At 45.0% G+C, this 20,392-nt stretch overlaps 2 protein-coding genes across 2 annotated transcripts in view; both read left to right on the top strand.

Moving 5' to 3' along the window:
* The first annotated feature begins 4,864 nt into the window (after positions 1-4,864).
* Positions 4,865-5,761, top strand: LOC116897068 (ubiquitin-conjugating enzyme E2 L3-like). The gene has a single exon (XM_032898692.1). The coding sequence runs from the start codon at positions 5,093-5,095 to the stop codon at positions 5,555-5,557; it is 465 nt and encodes a 154-aa protein (XP_032754583.1). The 5' UTR covers positions 4,865-5,092; the 3' UTR covers positions 5,558-5,761.
* A 782-nt stretch (positions 5,762-6,543) lies between these two features.
* Retreg1 (reticulophagy regulator 1) overlaps positions 6,544-20,392 on the top strand; it is a 33,440-nt gene continuing 19,591 nt past the window's right edge. Inside the window, exon 1 of the mRNA XM_032898691.1 lies at positions 6,544-6,956. Within this exon, the coding sequence (XP_032754582.1) occupies positions 6,922-6,956 (35 nt within the window). The 5' untranslated portion in view covers positions 6,544-6,921. The remainder of the gene's footprint in view (positions 6,957-20,392) is intronic.

Below are 20,392 nucleotides of genomic sequence, written 5' to 3'. Positions count from 1 at the left end.
AGAGCACTGCGTGGAGTTGTTTATGCGGTGTACGTGCATGCAGGGGTACGTGCATGCGGGGTGCCTCCTTTGATCTAATTTGCTTGTTGTTGTTGTTTTTAATCTGAAGAGAACAATGTTCTCTTTTACTTAGCTCCAGATGTATTCTTGTCTTAATACAGATGTCATCCCTCATCCCACGATTATAAAATGTATGCCATGCACTCTGAGCTTTTGTGTAAATGAATTCTGTATTGGCACCAGAGGACTCTGGGCAGGAAGAGAAGGACCATGCTTACTCTCTGAGTCATGATATCGAGGGTGGAAATGTCCTATGGACGGCCCTCAGAGTCACCCACTGATGCCTTTTGATATTTCTATTTGACCCATTTGACTAAAAGCAGCTCTAGAATGTTGTTGAAACACTAGCTAAGGTTGTTTGAGCACTGGGACTTTAAGCTTTTTTATTTTTATTTTATTTTATGGGTGGTTTGCCTGCATGGATGTTTGTGCATCCTGTGTGTGCAGTGTCTCAAGGGCTCAGAAGAGGATGTTGGGTCCCTAAAACTGAATTTGCTGATGGCTGTGAGCTGCCCTGTGGGTGCTGGGACTTGAACTCTCAGGGCCTCTGCAACAACAGCATGTGCTCTTAAATGCCGAGGCGTCTCTCTGAGTCCTCATTGTAACTTTTGCTTTACGTTTCCTTTGGGCCCATTTCGGTAGCGAATTAAAGCTCTTGATCAGTTATACCTAGAAGCCAATCTTGTATATAGTTAGACATATTTTTGAAAAGTTAAAAAAAAGAAGAAACAGGTGAATCTGCTTCCCATAAGTGCGATTAGCCAGTGTATTCAAAGTAACTCTTTCAGCATGCTACCCATAGAACAGATGTTAGTGAGAGGTTTGACATTCTAGTTTCCATTTGGTCTAAAAAGCAAACGAGCGCGTGTGTTTATGGCATAGCTCAGTTTAGATTAGCTACATCTCAAGTGTTCAAGGGTTGTTAGTGGTTCTGTGCATTTTGTGGTACTGAATGCTAACAAACTGTGTTTCCCAGTCCCAACTGATACCTCCACAGCACAGTTAGCTTACACCTAAGGCTTAGGGGACATCACAAACCTCAGCCCTCCGTACAGAACTACAGACGGCTGAGGAATGCTGAGAGCAGGAGAAACAGTTTTCCTCAGGGAGGAACACCAATCCAGCACCAAGTGGTCATCTCTGAGATCGTATGCATGTGTATGTGTGTGGAGTATATATATATATTCTATGTGCTTGTGTGTGCGTGTGCACGCATGTGCGCATGCGCGTGCGCATATGTGGGTAAATGAAAACTGAAGAGAAAGGCCATGAATTTGAGAGTGCAGAGTGGAGGTACATGGGGAGGTTGGAATGAGGAGAAGGAAAGAGGCAAATGGTGGGATTGTGGAACACTACACAGTTTTTCTTTGTTTTAAGGTGTGCTCTAGAGAAAACCTAGATAGAGGTACGCATCCTGAGGGATTACCTCTGAGGTAAGGGGAATGCAGAGAGAAGGCAGCAGGGACTGGCAGACTGCTCACCTAAGGAGGCCCCGGCTGAGGGATCCAGTCTGCTCTGCAAGGCAGTGGACAGGAATAAACCATTGAAGGTATTAAAGCCCTGAGGAAACCCTGGGGAATTCTGGTGCTGACCAATGAGGAAGATAGAGAAAGGATCCAGAAGGAATCTGGCTGGGAGATGGAGGCAGAAAGGTTCCCATCCAAGTCAGGCTTCCAGACCCCTCTCTGAGGCCCAGGGAGAGGGTTGAGAATCTTAGTACTGAGGACCTGTGGTTATAGAGAATCCTTGAGCTACACTAGTTCAAATTTCTACCTTCAAGAAAATCCCTGGAAATCCCTACAGACATAGGCACTTGAGGGTGAGCTAGAGAGCCAAGCCACACCTCTGGTGGAACGTGGCGCAGAGGCATGCTCAGAGCTCACTTGGCTGTGGAACAGTGAGGGACTTCGAGAAGGGCACAGATAGGGCCTTTGAAATAAATGGGCTTCCCCTAACTCAGCCGCGAACATCCCAGGATACGCCATCCCGTTATCAGTCGGAAACAGCTCTGTGTCTCACTTTGTGGCCTGTCTGTTCCCTGTAGCTGCCCTGTAGCTATACTTGCTTGAGTTAGCCCCTCTTGTTCGGTTCCAGTTCCAGTGTTTCAGCACAGTGAGCACACAGAGGTTGAGATGCCTCTCTTCAGCAGCTGTCTGACATCCTTAACCTGTGATCTGGATTTCAGGATGACCAGGGTCACCAGTGTACAAGGGAGGGCTCGTTCCCTTTGGAACCCCATGTAGTACCCAAATTTGAGTGTGTCAGTATTATCAGAGATTTTGATTAATGTTTTTCTAGACTCTAGAGTTTAGAGGTTCTTCTAGAATAACTGACTCAGTGATAGTCTTAGGCAGCCTACCAATCCATCGGTCACAATGTGAGTGCTAATAAAACCAACAGTGACACAACATTGTCGCTGTCTCAGCACAAAGTTCTTCCCAGGTGACAGTGCCCACACAATTGATTTTCCACAGAGAAAACTCAGGATGTTGCCCATATGCAGGACTTTGTGGAGAACTTGCCAAATTCACTCCAAGGGAAAGGAACAACTACAGGACCCTCATGTAGGTCCAAAGTCTGTGCTATTAGCTACTGCTCTTGGTGTCACCCACCTCAGGCAGCTGTCCTATCATGAGGACTCTGCCAGACTTTCCCTCCACTTCACAAGTCATGCCTTGCCCAGAGTGGCTTTTGGAGATCCAGTAGTCAAGTCTCGGAGATGTATGTAGCAGGAAGTAGCTCTCTAGGATGGAGGGCCTTTTCTTACCTGTAGTCAAAGGTCCAGCAGGGTCCTCACACTGGGCAAAAGATCATGTCCCAGGAATTTTGAAGTTTTAGATTTTCCTCTGTTTACACCATCCTCAAATGTGTTCCTATTCCTCAAATATATAGAATATACCAGGTGTCCTTTAAAGAAAGTCCACAGAACTGCGGAATGGGTTTTCTGATACACTCTCCACCAAAACTTAAGCACAAAGTCTCACTTTGCTCAAATGGGCTGAGCAATCTAGTTTTTATCCTGGAAGGCAATGCGCACAACTGAGTCAGGTGTCTGCTACCTGGTGAAGTCGGAGGGAATATGAGAACACTCGATAGGAGCACCTGCTTTTTCTCCTTGCTTTTTAACCTTCAAGAGAAGGGGCTTGCTGAGGGCTTGGGGAGCTGTCCTGTTATTCCTGAGGGAGCCAGAGTTCCTCTCAAAGCTGCTGCTGAGGCGGTAGCAACAATGTTTCACTTCTAGACTGAAGATTGTAAAGACAACAGACGCCATGGAAAGTCCATAGCTTTGAAATGGTATTTTTTTAAAAGGGCACATGGAATGGCAAAAGAAAGGTGAAGCGTCTTTCTATAAGTGAAGGCACACACATTTGAGAATAGTAGCCTTCCATGCTAAACAGGGGAAAATCTAAGACCTCCACGTGTCTGGCACATGAGCTTTTGCCCAGTGTGGATCCTGCTGGATCTTTAGTTAGAGGGAAGAAAAGGCACTCCGTTCCGGAGACCCGCTGACTGTCGCCAGCAGGCCATCTGAGTGTTTGAGGCTGTGATAACATCTGAAAATCTTGGTGAGAGCTTCCTTAGTCCGTTTTAAGTTCTGGTGATCTACTAGCTTTTCAGGTCAACAGCCATGAAGTAGCCCACAGTCCCTGATTCCCAGGGCAGGTGACATTTGGGTAGAGAAGTGCGTGCAGAGTCTTGGCATGAACAGTCACCGGTCATGTGACTATATTATGGGTTCTGTGGCTTGTGCTCTTAATTTTCCAGTCTTACCCTTGTGAATTTTACAAACGACCACAAAATACCTCAAGTGGAATCCAGCTGGAGCAGGTGATGTGTAGATGGACAAAACCGCTGAACATTCCAAAGTGGTGTGACTCACTGCGCCATGGTAGCCATTGGTACTCTGACTGTTATAGCACTCCCCTGCGGATTCTTGTTACAAGGGAGAGACAAGTTTCAGGGGTGCATCTTCAGATCTGGGGTAACTAGAAGCAGAGGTCGGTTTAGCTACTTAAGAAATAGAGGAGAGCTTGGAGAAAGACAAGGTAAATTAAGGAGCTAGACTGGTCAGAGGTTAGGGGAGACTGTAGAAATAGCCTTTTGTGTTGGCCAAGTTCAGTCAAGTGCCAGCGTTATCGTGGATTTCAACATTTTAGCTTCTCAGGGCTTAAAAGGCTGCAACTTCTAGTAATGTCACGTGCTGCTTTGGCTTTACGAAGCTACTGCCACACAGGTCACGAAACTCTGAACGTGAGTTTGCCTTCGAGTTATGTGTCTGAGAGTGCTCACTTTGGCGTGGCATACAGAAAAGTTGGCTTAATACAGAGATTAGCATGACTGTGGCAAGGCTGACACACAAATTCATAAAATGTGCTGTATTTAAGAGTGTGATTTATGCATTTGAGTAGACAGACCCACCTTAGGTAGATGTACTTCAAACCTTAGACTTGCAGACTCTAAAGTGGCGTGGTTTGTGTAAAATACAGTACCATTTAGGTATATGTATTTTAAAGTGTGGCATGCATAGATCACAAAGTGGCCAACGTTTTCCAGAAGAAAGCAAGTGATTACTTTAATTTTTTTGACTTTTCAGTTCCTCAGTGATCTGGGAAACCTCTCTCTCTTTTTTTTTTTTTTTTTAAGGATACTGTTTGGATAGAAATCACGGTTCACATCTGGACAATCCACACCAGGCCAACACAGTCCCGCATGGAAGAGGTTTATTGGGGGGACAGAGACAGGGGCTGGAGGGGGCGGGGCAAGAGAGGGAGAAGAGAGAAAAAAGAGAAAGGGGCGCAGAAAGGTCTGCCTTTAATTTGAACTGTGAGGTAACTGCTCCCGGGTAAAGGTGGGAGCTGTACCAAAAGTATGCTGGGAATGTATGGCCGTTGCCAGGGCAACAGATGTGCAGGTGACATCACTGCTGGAGGTGAGAGGGGTTCCTGATACAACCAGATACCATATAAAATAGCACATAAAAGGCATCTTTAGAATTGACTAACACGGGGAAAGCAGCAGCACCAGATCCAAGATGGCGGCCAGCAGGAGGCTGATGAAGGAGCTTGAAGAGATCCACAAATGTGGAATGAAAAACTTCCGTAACATCCAGGTTGATGAAGCTAATTTATTGACTTGGCAAGGGCTTATTGTTCCTGACAACCCTCCATATGATAAGGGAGCCTTCAGAATTGAGATCAACTTCTCAGCAGAGTATCCCTTCAAGCCACCCAAGATCACATTTAAAACAAAGATCTACCACCCTAACATCGACGAGAAGGGTCAGGTCTGCCTGCTCGTAATTAATACGGAAAACTGGAAGCCAGCCACCAAGACTGACCAAGCAATCCAGTCCCTCATAGCACTGGTGAACGACCCTCAGCCTGAGCACCCACTCCGGGCTGAGCTAGCTGAAGAATACTCTAAGGACCGTAAAAAATTCTGTAAGAATGCTGAAGAAATTACAAAGAAATATGAGGAAAAGCGACCTGTGGACTAAAATCTGCCACGAGTGATCCCAGCAAGTTTGAGCAGAGACCCTGAGCAGTGCATTCAGACACCCCGCAAAGCAGGACTCTGTGGAAATTGACACGTGCCACCAACTGGCGTCCGCTTGTGGCAGTTACTAACTTTCTACAGTTTTCTTTTTCTTAATCAAAAGTGGTCTAGGTAACCTGTAAAGAAGGATTAAAAAATTCAGATGTTCTAAAAAAAAAAAAAAAAAAAAAAGAATTGACTAACACACCAAGTAGAGCGTACATGCTTTTAAAAGAAAAAAAAATCATTTCTTAGCTATTAGATCTTGCTTTGAGTCTTCTCTTATATTCCTAGAAGAAAAAAGAAGGAAAATAAAATGGATTCCGGTTTTAGCTCTAATCTTTTTGGGGTAGTTTTAAATGAGTCTCCTGGCACTTTGGAAGCTAGACCCCGTGAGGGAGCAGCGACTGAGAAACGCACAGAAGGAGCTGAGGTATGGAGGCACCTGGAGTCAGCCCCTGGCCTCGTGCCCAGGCTGCTCCCGGGCCACAGTGAAGCAGTGGGGATGGACAGAAGCTCTTGAGCCCAGAGACGCACAGACTCGCATTCCTGTGCATGCTTCTTGTGAGTTGGGAAACCTCCATGATCCAAAGTTGTTCTTGCAAAACAGTGTCCCTCACAACTTGATTGCTCCATGACAATATTTTTTTTTCTCTCTTTTTCTCCTTTTGGGTGAGACTTTTCAATGAATGGCAGGCATTATGCAAGCAAACCTCCCACTCTCTTGCCGGGGACAGCCCCTGTTTTTTTTTCTCTCTCTCTCTCTCCCTCCTCCTTCCTCTCCTCCTCCTCTCTCTCTATTTCTGTCTGCTCTCCAACTCCCCCCTGTGACTCAAAGGAGATTGGATAGCTGGAGTGAGGTTTCAACCTGCCTGTGGCTACTCCACCTTTTGGTAGGCGCCTAGATCGTGCCAGGAAAAAAAAAAAAAAAAAAAGGAAAGAGGGCAGCAGCAGGCGGCTGGGTGAAGTCATCCCTGGTGACACCTTCTCACAGGACTTCAGGGAAAATGCTGGGCGACTGGGCAGTGCCTCTGCCCAGCTGCCTGTCACGGTGCTGGGAGTGAGAGGTGACCTCTTTATTTTTAGCAGGGGGCTGTCATAATAGTTCACTCCTCTGCTTCATTCAAGGCAGGAGGCAGGCACTTTGGAAGTTTGTAAACACCGACTTTCTCAGTAGAGGTGGGACACTTTTCTCCAGAAAGGGAAGAATTCCCCTGCCGGGGTTTCCCTCTTCTTAGAGTCGCACTGTGAACAGGACAGCGATCTTTGGCTGTCTGAGTTGTGGCAAGCAGGCGCTTCTCAAGTTCTAATTATTACAGGGCAGTCATGCCTGCTGGCGACGGCTGTGGACCAGGCAGAAGGTAATTATGACATTTTATTTCTTTGGAGTCCGTTTCACATGTTGTTTGTCTTAAAAAAAAATTCTGACAAGTTTAAAGATGTTTAAGTGAGAATTATAATCCTCGGGATGTTCTTTGGCAAAATTAACAATCTAAGCTTAGAAGTAGATGCAAAAGGAGTGTTTGTGTTTCCTCGAATAAGGAAATAATGTCCCGGAACTTTCAAACCTAATTTCCCCAGGTACAGCTGGAATCTCCTTGAAATTTTTGATTTTAGATGTTGACATCTAAGCTCATGAATTCTTTTAAGTTTCCGTTTTAGAGATTTGACAGAGAGTTGTGAGAGCTGAATATTAAGCTAATTTATCAATTTCGATATTTAAATGCCTCTTAAGCTATACATTTTGAAGGCATGATGAGCTCTGTGCCATGTGGTACACGGTGGCTGGTGTGTTTATCACTCTCTTACTGCTAAGAAGCAGGCACCAGGAGGCTGACGATGCAGGGACTTAGCACGTACTGGTTCGCGCGTCGCTGCAGCCCAGACAGACATTATAGGAGTCACCTATACATCCTCATTAGATTTCCAGTAGAGGTTACCAAAATTTGGAAGAAGTAGAAGGAAAGTTATGAAACAAAGACAGGGGTCATGGTTCATCTTATTGCCAAAGAAACAGAACTCTCTAGGAACAAGAGCCCCTTACACTATTTCTGTAAACCATGGCCCTGTGGCCCTGTGGCCCTGTGGTCCCTGTGGTCCCTGTGGCCCGGCGGTCCCTGTAGCGTGGTTTATGTAAGGTGGTATAGCTGATTGTGACAGTTTTCTTAAAGATTGCATTTCTCTGTAGTTCTCCAGTATTTACCTTCCCCAAATCTATTAAATGGAAAGAAACAGATTAGTGTTATGTCCAGTGACTTCTTATGTAAAATAAGGCTAAACCAAACAGCTGGCAGTGTCCTTTGTAACAGTGCTTGGCACAGTTGATGGATTAATTAACTACCTTAGAGAACATTTTTAGAGACATTTAAGTCTTTGCACTGGCTGATAGGTTGGTCCATGGTTGGTCCATGGTTCTCATACATTTCCTTTCTCAGACATCTGAACATTCCCGAAGCAGGGCTTTCCCTTTTTTCTAACATCCGCTCCCTGAGTAGAGTTTTGGACAACCAGACATTTTAAACAAGTGGGGCGCACTGATAAGCCATTTCACACCAGGGGTCCAGGCACCCTGATCATTCTGCAATTCCGGTAGAGACTTGGCAGAGGGGATTGAGGGCTGTGGTCATGTGCAGCAGCAGTATCAAAATTAAATTAAATAGTAACTACCTGTTGATAAGGAATATCTCAAACTGCGTGTGATGTGAACTGAGCAAACTTTAAGCTTTTTCTCAGAAAGTTTCACTAATAAAAAAAATTAAATAGATCAAAGGAAGCCCGTGTTCACACACTCATAAATATGCACATGGCAACTACGGTTATCTCCTTGGAGATATCTCTTCTGGAGCTGAGAACCTCTCCCACTCCTGTGAGGTAACCTGCTCCTGTCTCTTGGTTTTCATCCTGATGAGGTAACTTTCAGTCCCCAGCACTTGGTGTTTTCATTCTTTGCTTCTGTCCCCTGAACTTGTTTGTTTTTCCTCTATGTAGAAATGGTGGGAGATTGGCACTAGGCTAGAAATAAAATATTTATAATTGGGGGAACATTTTCTTCTTGCTAAACTTGAGATTACGTGCCTCCAGATAAGTCCCTTGGTGCTGTGTCTAAACAAGAAATAACTGTTATGAGTCGCGAATCTGCTGATGAGTGCGTTCTCTGAACTCCATCAGCAGCAGTTCCTCATTGAACCTCACATCAAGGCTGATTATGTTACTTGCCTCTCATTTCGGACTTTGATGTCCCAAATTGCTCTGTAACTGCCAGGGAGCTAAATAAGAGGGTTTTTGTTGTTGTTTTGTGTTTTTTTTTTTTTTGTGGTTTTTTTTTTTTTTTTTTTTGGATTAACAAAACTCACGAAACGGCAATGCTCACATGATAGGGATGCCCATCTCACGCTGGGTTGTGTGCCTTAGGCCTCACAGGTACCTTCTGCTAGGTGACGTACAGTCCAGTGGCTTCAGGTACCATTCATCTGAAGGAAGAAGACACTCTATTTAGCAAGTAGGAAGCACTGTGAGTAAGAGTACTTGAAGTATTACTGCCAGCTTCAAGGTCAAGAGCAGAGTGAGGGGGCAGAGCAAAAAAGAAGGAAACAAATAAACTGAAGAAACGTTTGAAGCAGGCCTGGGAGGGTAGATAGCTATCTAAGCAAGAAGCACTGGATGCCAAAGAAGGGGAAAACCAGGAGCGTAGACTAGCTCAGGGTATAATGGGAAAGTTTCTCCTGTAGCCTGAGGCCTGGTGGTTCCTTATCTGACCTCCTTTGGTTCCTGCCTTGGAGTAGCAGCCAAGCTGGCCCTGTGAGTGTCCCTGATTAGATGGGCGAAGTGGGTGTGAGTCAGTCAGCCTTCACCTATTCCAGATGACATGGAAGGAGGTGGGTGCGAGCCATGGAGATGGGACCCGTCTCAACATGAAACTCACCTCATGTTTTTAGTGCCTCTTGTCGTGAAAGTGCTCTAACTGGGTAATTATCTCCACACGTTTGGTTGTTCGCGCAGTAGACACTGGCTAGGCTCTGAAGCTCATCCAGTTGCTGGGTTGGGTTATGGGTTTGTGGGTGCAGACCCTGCTGTCCTGGAGTAAGCTGTCTGGTGGAGAGATGCACAGGGTGACACAATCGGCCAGCGAGAGCGACTGGGTCACAGGGCTGAGGAAACGGTTTAAAGAGGTAACAGGAGAGGAAGCTGAGCCTATGTGCTGAAGTTCAGGTCTTCACAGGGAACACGTGGCTGTTCTGGACTCCTGGGCTCTTACTCTACCTGCCTTGCAAGTACGAGTTTGTATGCAAGTACGAGACTCTAGAGTTGTGAATTCAGTTTGTGCTTGCAGATCTTTGTTGTTCTCTTCTCTGGAGTGGTGGGGCTGTTGTGTCACTTCTCTGAAATGCTTGCAGCCACAAGTTTTGGGTTTCAGGGTCTCCTATCCTTTTTTCCAGATTTTGGTAGATTTGCATGTCTGTAATGAGTTATTTTGGTGCTGGGATCCATGACTAAACATGAAACCCACTTAGGTTTCACATATCCTAAAATTTAATTTCCTAGACTGTTTTTAGTGCGCTTGCATTGTGTCTGTGCTTGCATTGTGACCGTGAAGTGGGGAATGGGAGTTTTCACTTGTGTTGTGTGGGGTCACGTTAGCCCTCAGAAATTTACAAATTTTGGAGCACTCCAGACTTGGCAGTTTTCTTTCTTTTCTTTTTTTTTTTTTTTTTTCGGAGCTGGGGACCGAACCCAGGGCCTTCCGCTTGCTAGGCAAGTGCTCTACCACTGAGCTAAATCCCCAACCCCCTTGGCAGTTTTCTGATTAGGGCTGTAGAGCCTGGATTTGTTTCTGGGTTTTTTAAAGGTTGTTGCGTTTAGGAAAACCAAGGCTCTTTTAAACACACAATGGGCTGGTAAGTATGAGAATGCTACTAGCAACTGTATTGAATATTGTTTTGGAAGGTTAAAAGAAATTGATTTAAATAGCCTCTTGAGTTTGCACTGTCCTAACAGGTCAGACTGGTGGGAATTGAGGTATGATTTTACATTTCTGACCAGGCTTCTCCACTGAGAATGCATTTCGTTAAAATCTGAGACCTAATGCAGGAAGTCGACCAAGAGCCTCAAGCCCAGCTTGGTGCCCTTCGCCCGTCAGTTGAAGTGGATTCCTACAAGGAGACATAGTTAAGCTTTTGTGTCCTTGACTGTCTTGGACCCACCTTTTATCCGGAGATGAGTGCAGACAGGTGGAGAGGGGGTTCTGAATGCCTACAGATAAATGGGAGGTCCGTGAGAAGCACCCCTTTTGGCCTCGGTAGCAGTTACTACTGGAGATGTTCAGCAGTCACACTGTGGGTGAGGGAGTCCCCATCCTTTAGCATTTGCTGATTCTTGGGGTAGAAATGCTCACATTTTCCCTGGTCACTGAGGAGTTAGAGAACCATCACAGTGGCTTTTGTGAACCTAGAGAGGCTAGCTCCAGTGTACAAATGATTGGAGGCCAAGGTCAGAGCCAGCATTTAGTTCTAACAAGGCCACTTCTCTATTTGTGTACCCTGAAGCCATCACAGACGTTTATCGAGTTTGGTGGAAGCAGTTAGTCATTTATCTCTCCCCATTCTTCCGCACAATCATGGAAAAATAGTTATCACTCTTGAAATCCTACTTTGACCCAGCTGGGCTAATATTTGAACCTGAGTAAGAACATGTGGGACAATACAACCTGTCCTTATTGCAGGAGAGCTTGTTTTGCGGTTGATATCTTAACCACCACTGAATCGGGCAACCTGCTCCCTAAGCCCTGCAGTGGCCCGATGGATTCCTGGCATTCTTGCCCCTGGCAAAGCTGATCTGTATTCTCCAAGTATACGTGATGAGTTCTTTGCTGCCGTCACCAAAATATGACGACAGCCTCTAGTTTACAACATCAAAGGCCCATAGGGTATGAGTGGCAGACCGTGGGCGGATCTATCCCTGGTGACTGACAGAGCAAAGTCCTGATTGAGTAGGCTTGCCCTCACCTTTTGACACTTTATGGCAAATTGACACCAAAATACATTTCACGTTCTCACTTCTTTATACGTTTGTCTGAATCATGCAGAATGCACAGGGGGATCTTGAGGGACAGACTTTATTATCAGGATTTTTGTTGTTGTTGTTGTTTAAAAAACGTCTTCCTACTGAAGATGTTCCACTGAAGGATTCTTTAGCTATTTAGGGAGATAGCACTGTTACTGCAAAAAAGATCAGCTCTAATTTCAGTGTCCTAAAACCATGCAGTTATGCTATAGTTTAATGAATGTTCTTGACAAAGTTTGATAAACATAGGGTATGCACACATACACATACATGTACACACATGTATATTTCTGTATCGGGGTTCACTACTAAGTGCTTTCTCATGGCATCCAAACAATTTGAAGATGTTTTAAAAGCCTGCTGGAATATCCCATCCACTGGATTTGCCCTCATCTACCATCCATTATTGAAATTAATTGTACCACTGATGAAAAAGGGGGTGGGGTACTCGATGTGTTTTTTTTTTTTTTTTTCTAAATAGGAACTGAGATGGAAAGGTTGGAAATAGGAACTGCCATTTCCTTAAGAGCTGGGCCTAGGAACTCTAGCAATGTTATTCTTCTCACGATGTGTTAGTTGAGGGCTCAAAAGCCCCAGTTTGAGGGGAGGGGACAAGCATTTCACCCCTTACTAAGAAGGTCTCAAAGTGTTTCTCAGCCATTTCACTCTCCTGTGTTGAGAGTCCTATGCTTAGATCTGTACCCCGTTTTAAATGGGGTTATTAGGACTTTTGATACCTTGTTTCTTGAATTCTTTATATATTTTGTATACTAGTCCTCTATTGGGTATGAAGCTGGTAACATTTTTCCCCATTCTACAGGTGGCCTCTTTGTCCAAATGACAGTGTCCTTTGCCTTACAGCAGGTTTTCAGTTACATGAGGTTCCGCATATTAGTTGTTGATCTTGATGCCTGTCCCAGTGGTATGAAAGGCCCATTGTTAAGTTCTCAGTAATAGTAAATAATAATGCTAGTGACACACATCCTTAAGCAACACTAAATAGGTCACGTCTGAGTTCAGACCTCAGTCACTGTGAGCTAATAATCCTCGTGCACATCCCAGTGGCAGATAGAACATGAGAACCCACTCTTCCCTCCATGGTGGGTCCACTGTGTGGGAGGGGGGCAGAGTCACCCTGATCTCCAGCTTTCCCAAGCAGCTCTGGAAAGGGTCCCTGGAGGGTTTACTCCAGTGGTTGATCTGTTCTTCCTGTTTCGGGTGGGACTTCAGGGTATGCGGTTGGCCTACCTTGTTCTGACCCTTTCTGTGATTGTTTGAAGCCAAGTTTGTGTTAGCGTTATGCCACAGACCTCACTGAGGGAAGCTATCTCTCAGGATCTATAAGAGATGGCCTCCAAGGCCTCTCAACCTCCATTACTGTGACCCACAATCTGTTCTGTACAAACTCAGGTCAAGTCTGTCCTTTGCTCTTGAATGTGGTCAGTCTCAATTCATCGTGTTCTTGGACATATATCTTGTGGGTCTGAAGGACTCAGGGTACTTGTGAATTGTCAGGGCGAAGCCGGGATCCATCTATTTTATGAGGTTAGAACATGCATATTTATCTTATCCACCGACTTGGTTTCATCTTGTCGGCACTATGGACTTTCTCATTCCTATTTCCACGTCAAGCGGTTTAAACGTTTTCTTGAGTAAATAAAAGTACAACCATCTCTTCCTGTCCACAAATATTGTTTCCAGTTCCCCCAAAGACACCAAAGTTCTCTCTAGAACATCTGGTGCCCCTTCTAACAGTAAGGAGGATGCGGGAATGCACTCTGAACGTTCTTCTTCATGACATCACTGTCATCCTTCCATTCCAGTCCTTCAGCCTCTGTCTCTCAGGGGTCGGCCTTCCATGGGTTCATGGTTCTAGCCCAAGGCACCAACTGCAGGAGCCTAGGTAGAGCTCAGACCCCAGGCAGATTCTTTTGCTTTGGTTCTCAGGTGCTGGGTGGCAGAAAGCCAGTTTGTGTGCGACACAAATGCGAATTTTGTGTCTACAAATCTAATATAGGGTGTGTGCAAATTTAACATACACCCAGACAGAGATCACTAAATGTTTAGTCATCTGATTTTTGGAACTTCAGACTGAAGGACCAAAGGGCTTCTTTCTGTTCTGAAGACCATTTAAGGGTCTGGGATCAAATACAGTGCCTCAATTTTTTGTTTTTGTGTTTGAAAGAATAGAGGGCCAACATCCAGGGCAGAGAGGTTACTTTGAAAATTGGTATCTTCTTCAGCCCCCAAACTGAAATCTAGATGTTCTAGTTTGTCTGTGTTTGGGTGGCCCTGTTGCTGCCTAAATTCTTTCTATGTAACAGGAACCAGTAAGAGAGAGGATTCAGAGGAAGAACTCTTGAGTCTTTAAACAGTGTGTATGTTTTTCCCCCAGCAATTATTTGTGACGCCACTAGAACATACAAGAGGAAAAATAAAAATGACTTCATGAGGGAATATTGTCATCAGACCCTTTGGTCTGGAGAGAAATGACCTTATCAAGGGACTTGTGTGGTAGGAGAAAACTGAGCAAGACCCTAACACACTTTTCCAGTGCACATTTCACGGCCTCAGACTTGTTCCTCGGTCCTCCCTCTAATCTTTCCGTGCTCCCCTCCTGTCTTCCGTGACCTCCCCTCCCAGACACGTGCTTCCTCAGAATCCCAGACTGAGAAAGGCAACTGAGAAAGGCAAGGGGCAAACCCTGGATGTAGCAATCCCTGTAGTACATCTAGGTCACAAAGTGTTCTGATGCTGAAATTGGGAAACCAGAGGGCGGGAATGTCCCAGCTGTCTCTGGGGACACATAAGGAACATGATGGCTAGGAAGACAGCTATACTGTCCTGCTTCTCGGGGATCAATTAGCCCTCTCCTTAGGGATACAGATGAGACGACCTTAAAAGGAAGCTCTGAGAATCCCCCAGACCGAGCCTCTCCTACTTTAGCCTTCCTTTTGGAGAGCTGGCATGCTCTGCGTGCAATCTTCGCTCACTGGGTAAACACCAGCCAGGGCTATTAAAGATTTGGCACCGTGGCCTGTAGTAGTGTCTCAGAGAGGCATCACCAGACCGCAGCAGATTCTTTGCCCAGGGAGGGAGGGCTGCAGCTGTGCTTAATACGGAAAGAGGTGATGGAAAGAAGCAAAGCCCAGAATGTTCCTTCTGCCTGGCAACAGCAAGTCTCAAAGGTTTTCTGCATACTCATCCTCAGCCTGCGGGTGCTTCAGGGGTGGAGACTGGTGCTCCCAGAGCTGGGCACACTCCCCCACACCATGATGTTAATGAGCCTCACACAGTAATTTCTATGAGGTCGATGGTGAGGATGATGGTGAGGGTGGGGATGACGTCCCTTGCTACCCATGCAAACAGAACAAAGGCAACAACATGCAGATCTTCCTGACTCAGAATGTGACATCTCACTCTGAGCTAGTTGAACTTCTAACTGTGTCAGTTTGAAAACAAACCTATTTTCCTGTGGTGTATCTTAAAAATTAGGTCATAAAACGTATAGACTCCACCCTTAGGTAAGGAGAGGGGATTAAAAATGTACCTATGTTCTTAGAAAAGGCAGGTTGTCTCCTGTGCTGTGTAGGATCAGATTCTACCGTGTATGTTCAGTAGCTCTGGGGTAGCCGGACCACTTACTAGTGGCTGGTGCCTTTGCCTCCACAGCTGGGTAAACAGGCCAGATTCTGAACAACCTTGTTCCTTTCATTCTGAGATACTGGGGAAACTTGTGTTCAGGAACCTACTCGTTTGTGCTAAGAAAGGCTTCGAGATGAGTATTTCATTATAAAGTGAGCACACATTCAGAGAAATTACAAACCTAGATTTAATGCACTTGCTTTCCACTCTGTCTCAGACACAGCAAACATTGGCATTGACAAGCAGGGGAAAGAACTGAGATCCTCCTCGCCCTTTGTCACAGGGAGGGTAAAGACCTAGGTTAGGGAACTGTTGTGTCCCGAGTGGCCAGGGTTTGGTGGCACGTAGCTTCTTTTCCCCGTGCCAACTCTTAATAAACTGGAAGAGGTGCGTGGGTCTCTGATAAGGATCGTGAAGCCTTGTCGGGAAGTTTCTGGAAAGAGTACTGTAACACATTAACATAGTCAGCCGTGTGTGGGAAGCAGTGGTACATGCTTGCCTCGGAGCAACATCAAGAGGGATGACGTTAACCAATGCCTTCCTCTGCCTCTCTCGACTTTGGAGGACCCTGAAGCCATTCATTGAGTATGATGGTTCCTTTTACACTGGTTACAGGGGTCTCAGCACTGTAGGCCTTGGCAGTTGCTCTGCAGGCAGAGCCGAAGGTTAGGTGCCTCCTTGCTAAAGCCGGATAAACCTCCAGCACAGGGACTGTTTTAACCGTTGCTGTCGCAGTGTGCTACATGGCACGCCTGGCAGGGCTGCTTTGCTTGTGATGTAATAGGAGTTCATGTGCATGTGTTTTCCTTACTGTGCACTGCGGGATAGTTTGCTTATTTATTTACTTACGTACTTTTATTTATTTATTTTTTTACTTGTTCACTTTACTGCTCAAGCTGCTCACTGCTCCCCTCCCGGCCATTCCTTCCCACAATCTTTCCTCCCATCCCCCCTCCCCTTCTCTTCTGAGCGGGTTGGGAGTCCTTCTGGGTATTCTCCTTCCCTGGCACATCAAATCTTCGAGGCTAGGCATTTCCTCTCCCACTGAGGCCAGACAGGGCAGTCCAGCTAGAAGAACAAATCCCATGGACAGACAACAGCTTTTGGGAGAGCCTCCGCTCTAGTTTTCAGGACCCACATGAAGGCCAACCTGCACATCTGCTACATACGTGTAGGGGGAGGCCTAGGCTCAGCCCATATATATTCTTGGTTGGTTGTTCAGCCTCTGAGAGCCCCACGGGTCCAGATTAGTTGACTCTGTTGGTCTTCCTGTGGAGTTCTTAACCCCTTCGTGGCCCTCAACCCTTCCTCCTATTCTTACATAAGAGTCCCCACTGTTTGGCTGTGGTGTCTGCATCCGTCTGAGTCAGCTGCTGGGTGGAGCCTCTCAGAGGACAGCCATGCAAGACTCCTGTCTGTGAGCATAACAGAGCATCATTAATAGTGTCAGGGATTGGCGCTTACCCATGGAATGCGTCTCAAGTTGGGTTGGTTATTACTAGCCCCCAGTCTCAGCCTCTGCTCCATCCCCTGCCCCTGCATTTCTTGTAGACAGGATAAATTTGGGGTTGAAAGTTTTGTCAGTGGGTTGGTGTCCCTATTGCTCCACTGGGGTTCCTGCTTGGCTATAGGAGGTGGCCTCTTCAGGCTCCATATCCCCAATGTAGTGAGTCACAGCTGACTTCTGGTCTGAAGAGAGAGGGCTTGGAGGCTTTAGGGATGGGTTCTGATCTAGATACCGCTTTTCTTGACTATGTCTGCTTGTCCTCTGGAAAATGGGGTATTTTCCTCAACCAACCAGAGCTGTGGGGGCCAAAGTAATAGAAACAGTGCTGATGTGGTTTTTAAGCCCTTGGTATAGTCTCAAGAAATAGGAGGCTGCCCTAGTAGCAGGTCTCTTCCTGGTTCTGGTTTGATTGCTGGGTTCATTCCTGTCTGTCACTGCATTCAAGCCATGTTTCTGAAGCCCATGACATCCTGAGCTTGTAGACCACTGTGGTTTGTGGGACAAATCTATCCTACTGCCTGTTTTTGTAAGCCAAGTTTTGTTGGATCAGTGTTATGCTCTTTCATTTAAATATGTCCAGAAAGATGCAGATGTTTACTTTCTGGCCCTCCACAGGGTGCCTACCGCTACTGACAAATAACTCTTTCCACCATGAGAGTTGTGTGACTTCTAGACTGCCGTGTCCATTGTGTGCTGGGAGTAACTGTGAGACTTAATTATAAGCTATGAAAACTGCCGAAATAAGAGATTCCAAAGAGCGTGGTTTTGCGACGTTCTGCTGGGTCTTCCCAAATAACTAACTTCCCTTTCTTCCTTTGGCAGTAGAATCCTGGCTTCAGCTGGCACATGGCCACCAACAGCTGAACTCTTTCCTAGACTGTCTTACAGTCATATGGCCATGTTCTAGCTATAGGAACGTGAATGGAAGCTATGTATACAATGTGTAACAGGTACATGACTTTAGAGAGAAAGGGGAATGTTTTCTTGGTACTCTTCCTTCTTTATGGTAGTGATGTGAGTGAGTTAACTGAAGAGCTGAGGTCTTGGACCATTTGGAGGAAGTGTCATTCAAGAGTAACGAGTAACAATACAGAAAGGGTCCAGGATTCTAACAGCATGGACATGCCCATATCAACCCTGGACCTTTAGGCTCAGCTGCCACATAGAGAAATGACCTGCTCTTTTGCTTAAGCCTCTATTACTCTGACATTTGATATAGTAGTCAAACACATCTTGCCATGTATAGTTGGACATTTCTATGAGAATTAGGTTGGAGTTAAGTTGAAGGTATTTGAGAGAGTTGGCAAGAATAAGTTGCCATGAAGTTGGGTGGGGAGGGAGGTAGAGGATTTGGTACGAGTATGTGTATGGGGTGAATGTTATCAAAATACATTGAATGAAATTCAGAGAGTTAATCATCATTAAACAAAATCATTAAAAAAGTGTAGACAAAAATAAATATTTTAAAAGTCCCAATATTATGTCATTAAGATTTTACTCATTTGTAAATAAGTAGAGTTAGAAATGAAAAAAATAGAATTAAGAAATTATTACATAAATACATATTTATGTAAGAAAAGAAGTCTTTGTTCCTAGCTTTAAATTAGTCCATGCCTTTCTAAGTCCCTAGGCTTAGACATAAGCCCCCCACTTTCTGGATTGAATTGGATACCTTAAGGGTTGTACTGTTTTGACATTAGTTGTAAACCAGCCCCCAAGTTAAACCATGAGTCTATAAATCCACACCATATTCTGACTAACATGACTTAGAATTGATGCATAACCTAGACCACATTGCATAAGAGTTGTTGCATAATACTGAAAAAAAAAAAAAAGCTTACAAGTGACCGTTGTTGATAATACTACAGCCCAGGAGATGATAGTCTTTAAAACCCTATAATAAAATCTGAGACTGATTTAATTATTCAAGGCAGTCAAGGCCGAACATTAGGGGTAACCAATGTTTTGCTGTATTTTCTCTTTATATTCTAACTTCAATTTCTGGGATCTGCAGCACCATGTTTACAATAAATTCCATGATCTTTGCCCTGAGGTTTTTGATCTGTATTTTATTGACTTTGTCAAATGAGGAAAAAGCTCTGGGGAAGATAGCAGTGTGCAGTGGTCCCCACGGACTGAGCCTGCTGGCTCTATGGAAGGCCGGGCAGCAGGGCAGCAGGGCATTGGGGCATCAAGACAGCTGTCCCAGCCCATAGTTACCCAAGGACCTGAAAATCAGCTGAGACATCGGAGTAGTCCATCATGAATGAGAGATGAAATGGTTTTAACCTCTCTCCATGATAGGACCACAGGCACTGGAAGAACCTTCTGAAACTTTTTACATTTTAATATCCTTATAATAGCAGAAAGTCAAATAGTCTTGGCATTTTTCCAGGGTAGTAGGAGGTCTGTTGTCTGGGTACCATGGGGCCTTAGATCTGACATTCTGATAGCACTTGATGGGTCTCTGATACCTGCAGTCCCAGATGTCCCTGCTGGTCTCAATCACAGGGATGTTTTAAGCAGTGTTGTTAGCATTGCACATTGTTTTCTTCTCTACCTAACACAAAGTTCTAAGTCTCTTCATCATAAGAAAGTACACACCTGTTTCGTAGAAATATAGGACTTGAGGTATTCAGTTTCATCTGACTTCAGACTTCAGAAGGTTTGGAAATATATAACCCAGGGCCCACTGATATTCCAGAGGGGACCATGATTCCGTAAATCATTCAATGTCTATTTATGTTCAGCTCCTTCTTTACAAGAAGCCGATGCCTCATGTGGACTCTCGAACAGTACGAGCTGTGCTGTTGATCTATCTGTCCCCTTTCTTTCACAGCCTTGCTTAAAAGGACACTAAATTCTCTTGCTCTTGATACAAGTAAGTTGACTAATGACAAAACTCAGAGAAGTGTTCCATTCTTCCACTAATCATCCACTTGTGTCTTAAAAATATCATACGGGACATTGATGTAAAAACTTGAATGAATCTAAAGATATATTTAATCTTTGGGGTGTCTTATGGCTGTGACAGGTAGAGGGATCCCTCCAAATCTGTTGGAAGTGAGAGTTTCACATATAGTCCAGGACCCCACGCCTCCGTAATGGTGCTGCCCAACAGTAGACACATCCTCCCATAATGGAATAATCCTCACTAGCGTTCTTCGAGACCCTTCTCCCAGGGTGGTTCTAGGTCGTGTCCTTCCTGTTGATAATTAAAGCTAACCATCACATCATCAAAAAATAACTCAGAGCATAGACTACCTAACAAAGGAATGATAAAGATCTCTGTCTGCTTCTTTCGTGTATTGCTTATTTAAAATAATTTTCGTTCATTTAAAAAGAAGCGGTTTTCTTTTGTCCAGCCAACCCCACTAGTTTTATTTGGCTGTGTCAACATCCCAAAGACTCACTTCCTCTGTAGCCTTCACCTAAGGGACTGGGTTCCAAAAAGTTTAGGATAAGAAAGTTTAACACCCTGTGACACTGATCTACTTGCTTGTGCAGAGTTGATACTTGGGATGGCCCGGCTCAGTTAAAGGGACGCTCCACAGTAGTTCTGTTTTTGTGGTTCTGGAGGCTTCC

Source organism: Rattus rattus, chromosome 3 (genome assembly GCF_011064425.1).
Source record: "Rattus rattus isolate New Zealand chromosome 3, Rrattus_CSIRO_v1, whole genome shotgun sequence".
NCBI classification, from domain to species: Eukaryota; Metazoa; Chordata; class Mammalia; order Rodentia; family Muridae; genus Rattus; species Rattus rattus.
This window is presented reverse-complemented; position numbering and strand designations above follow the sequence as displayed.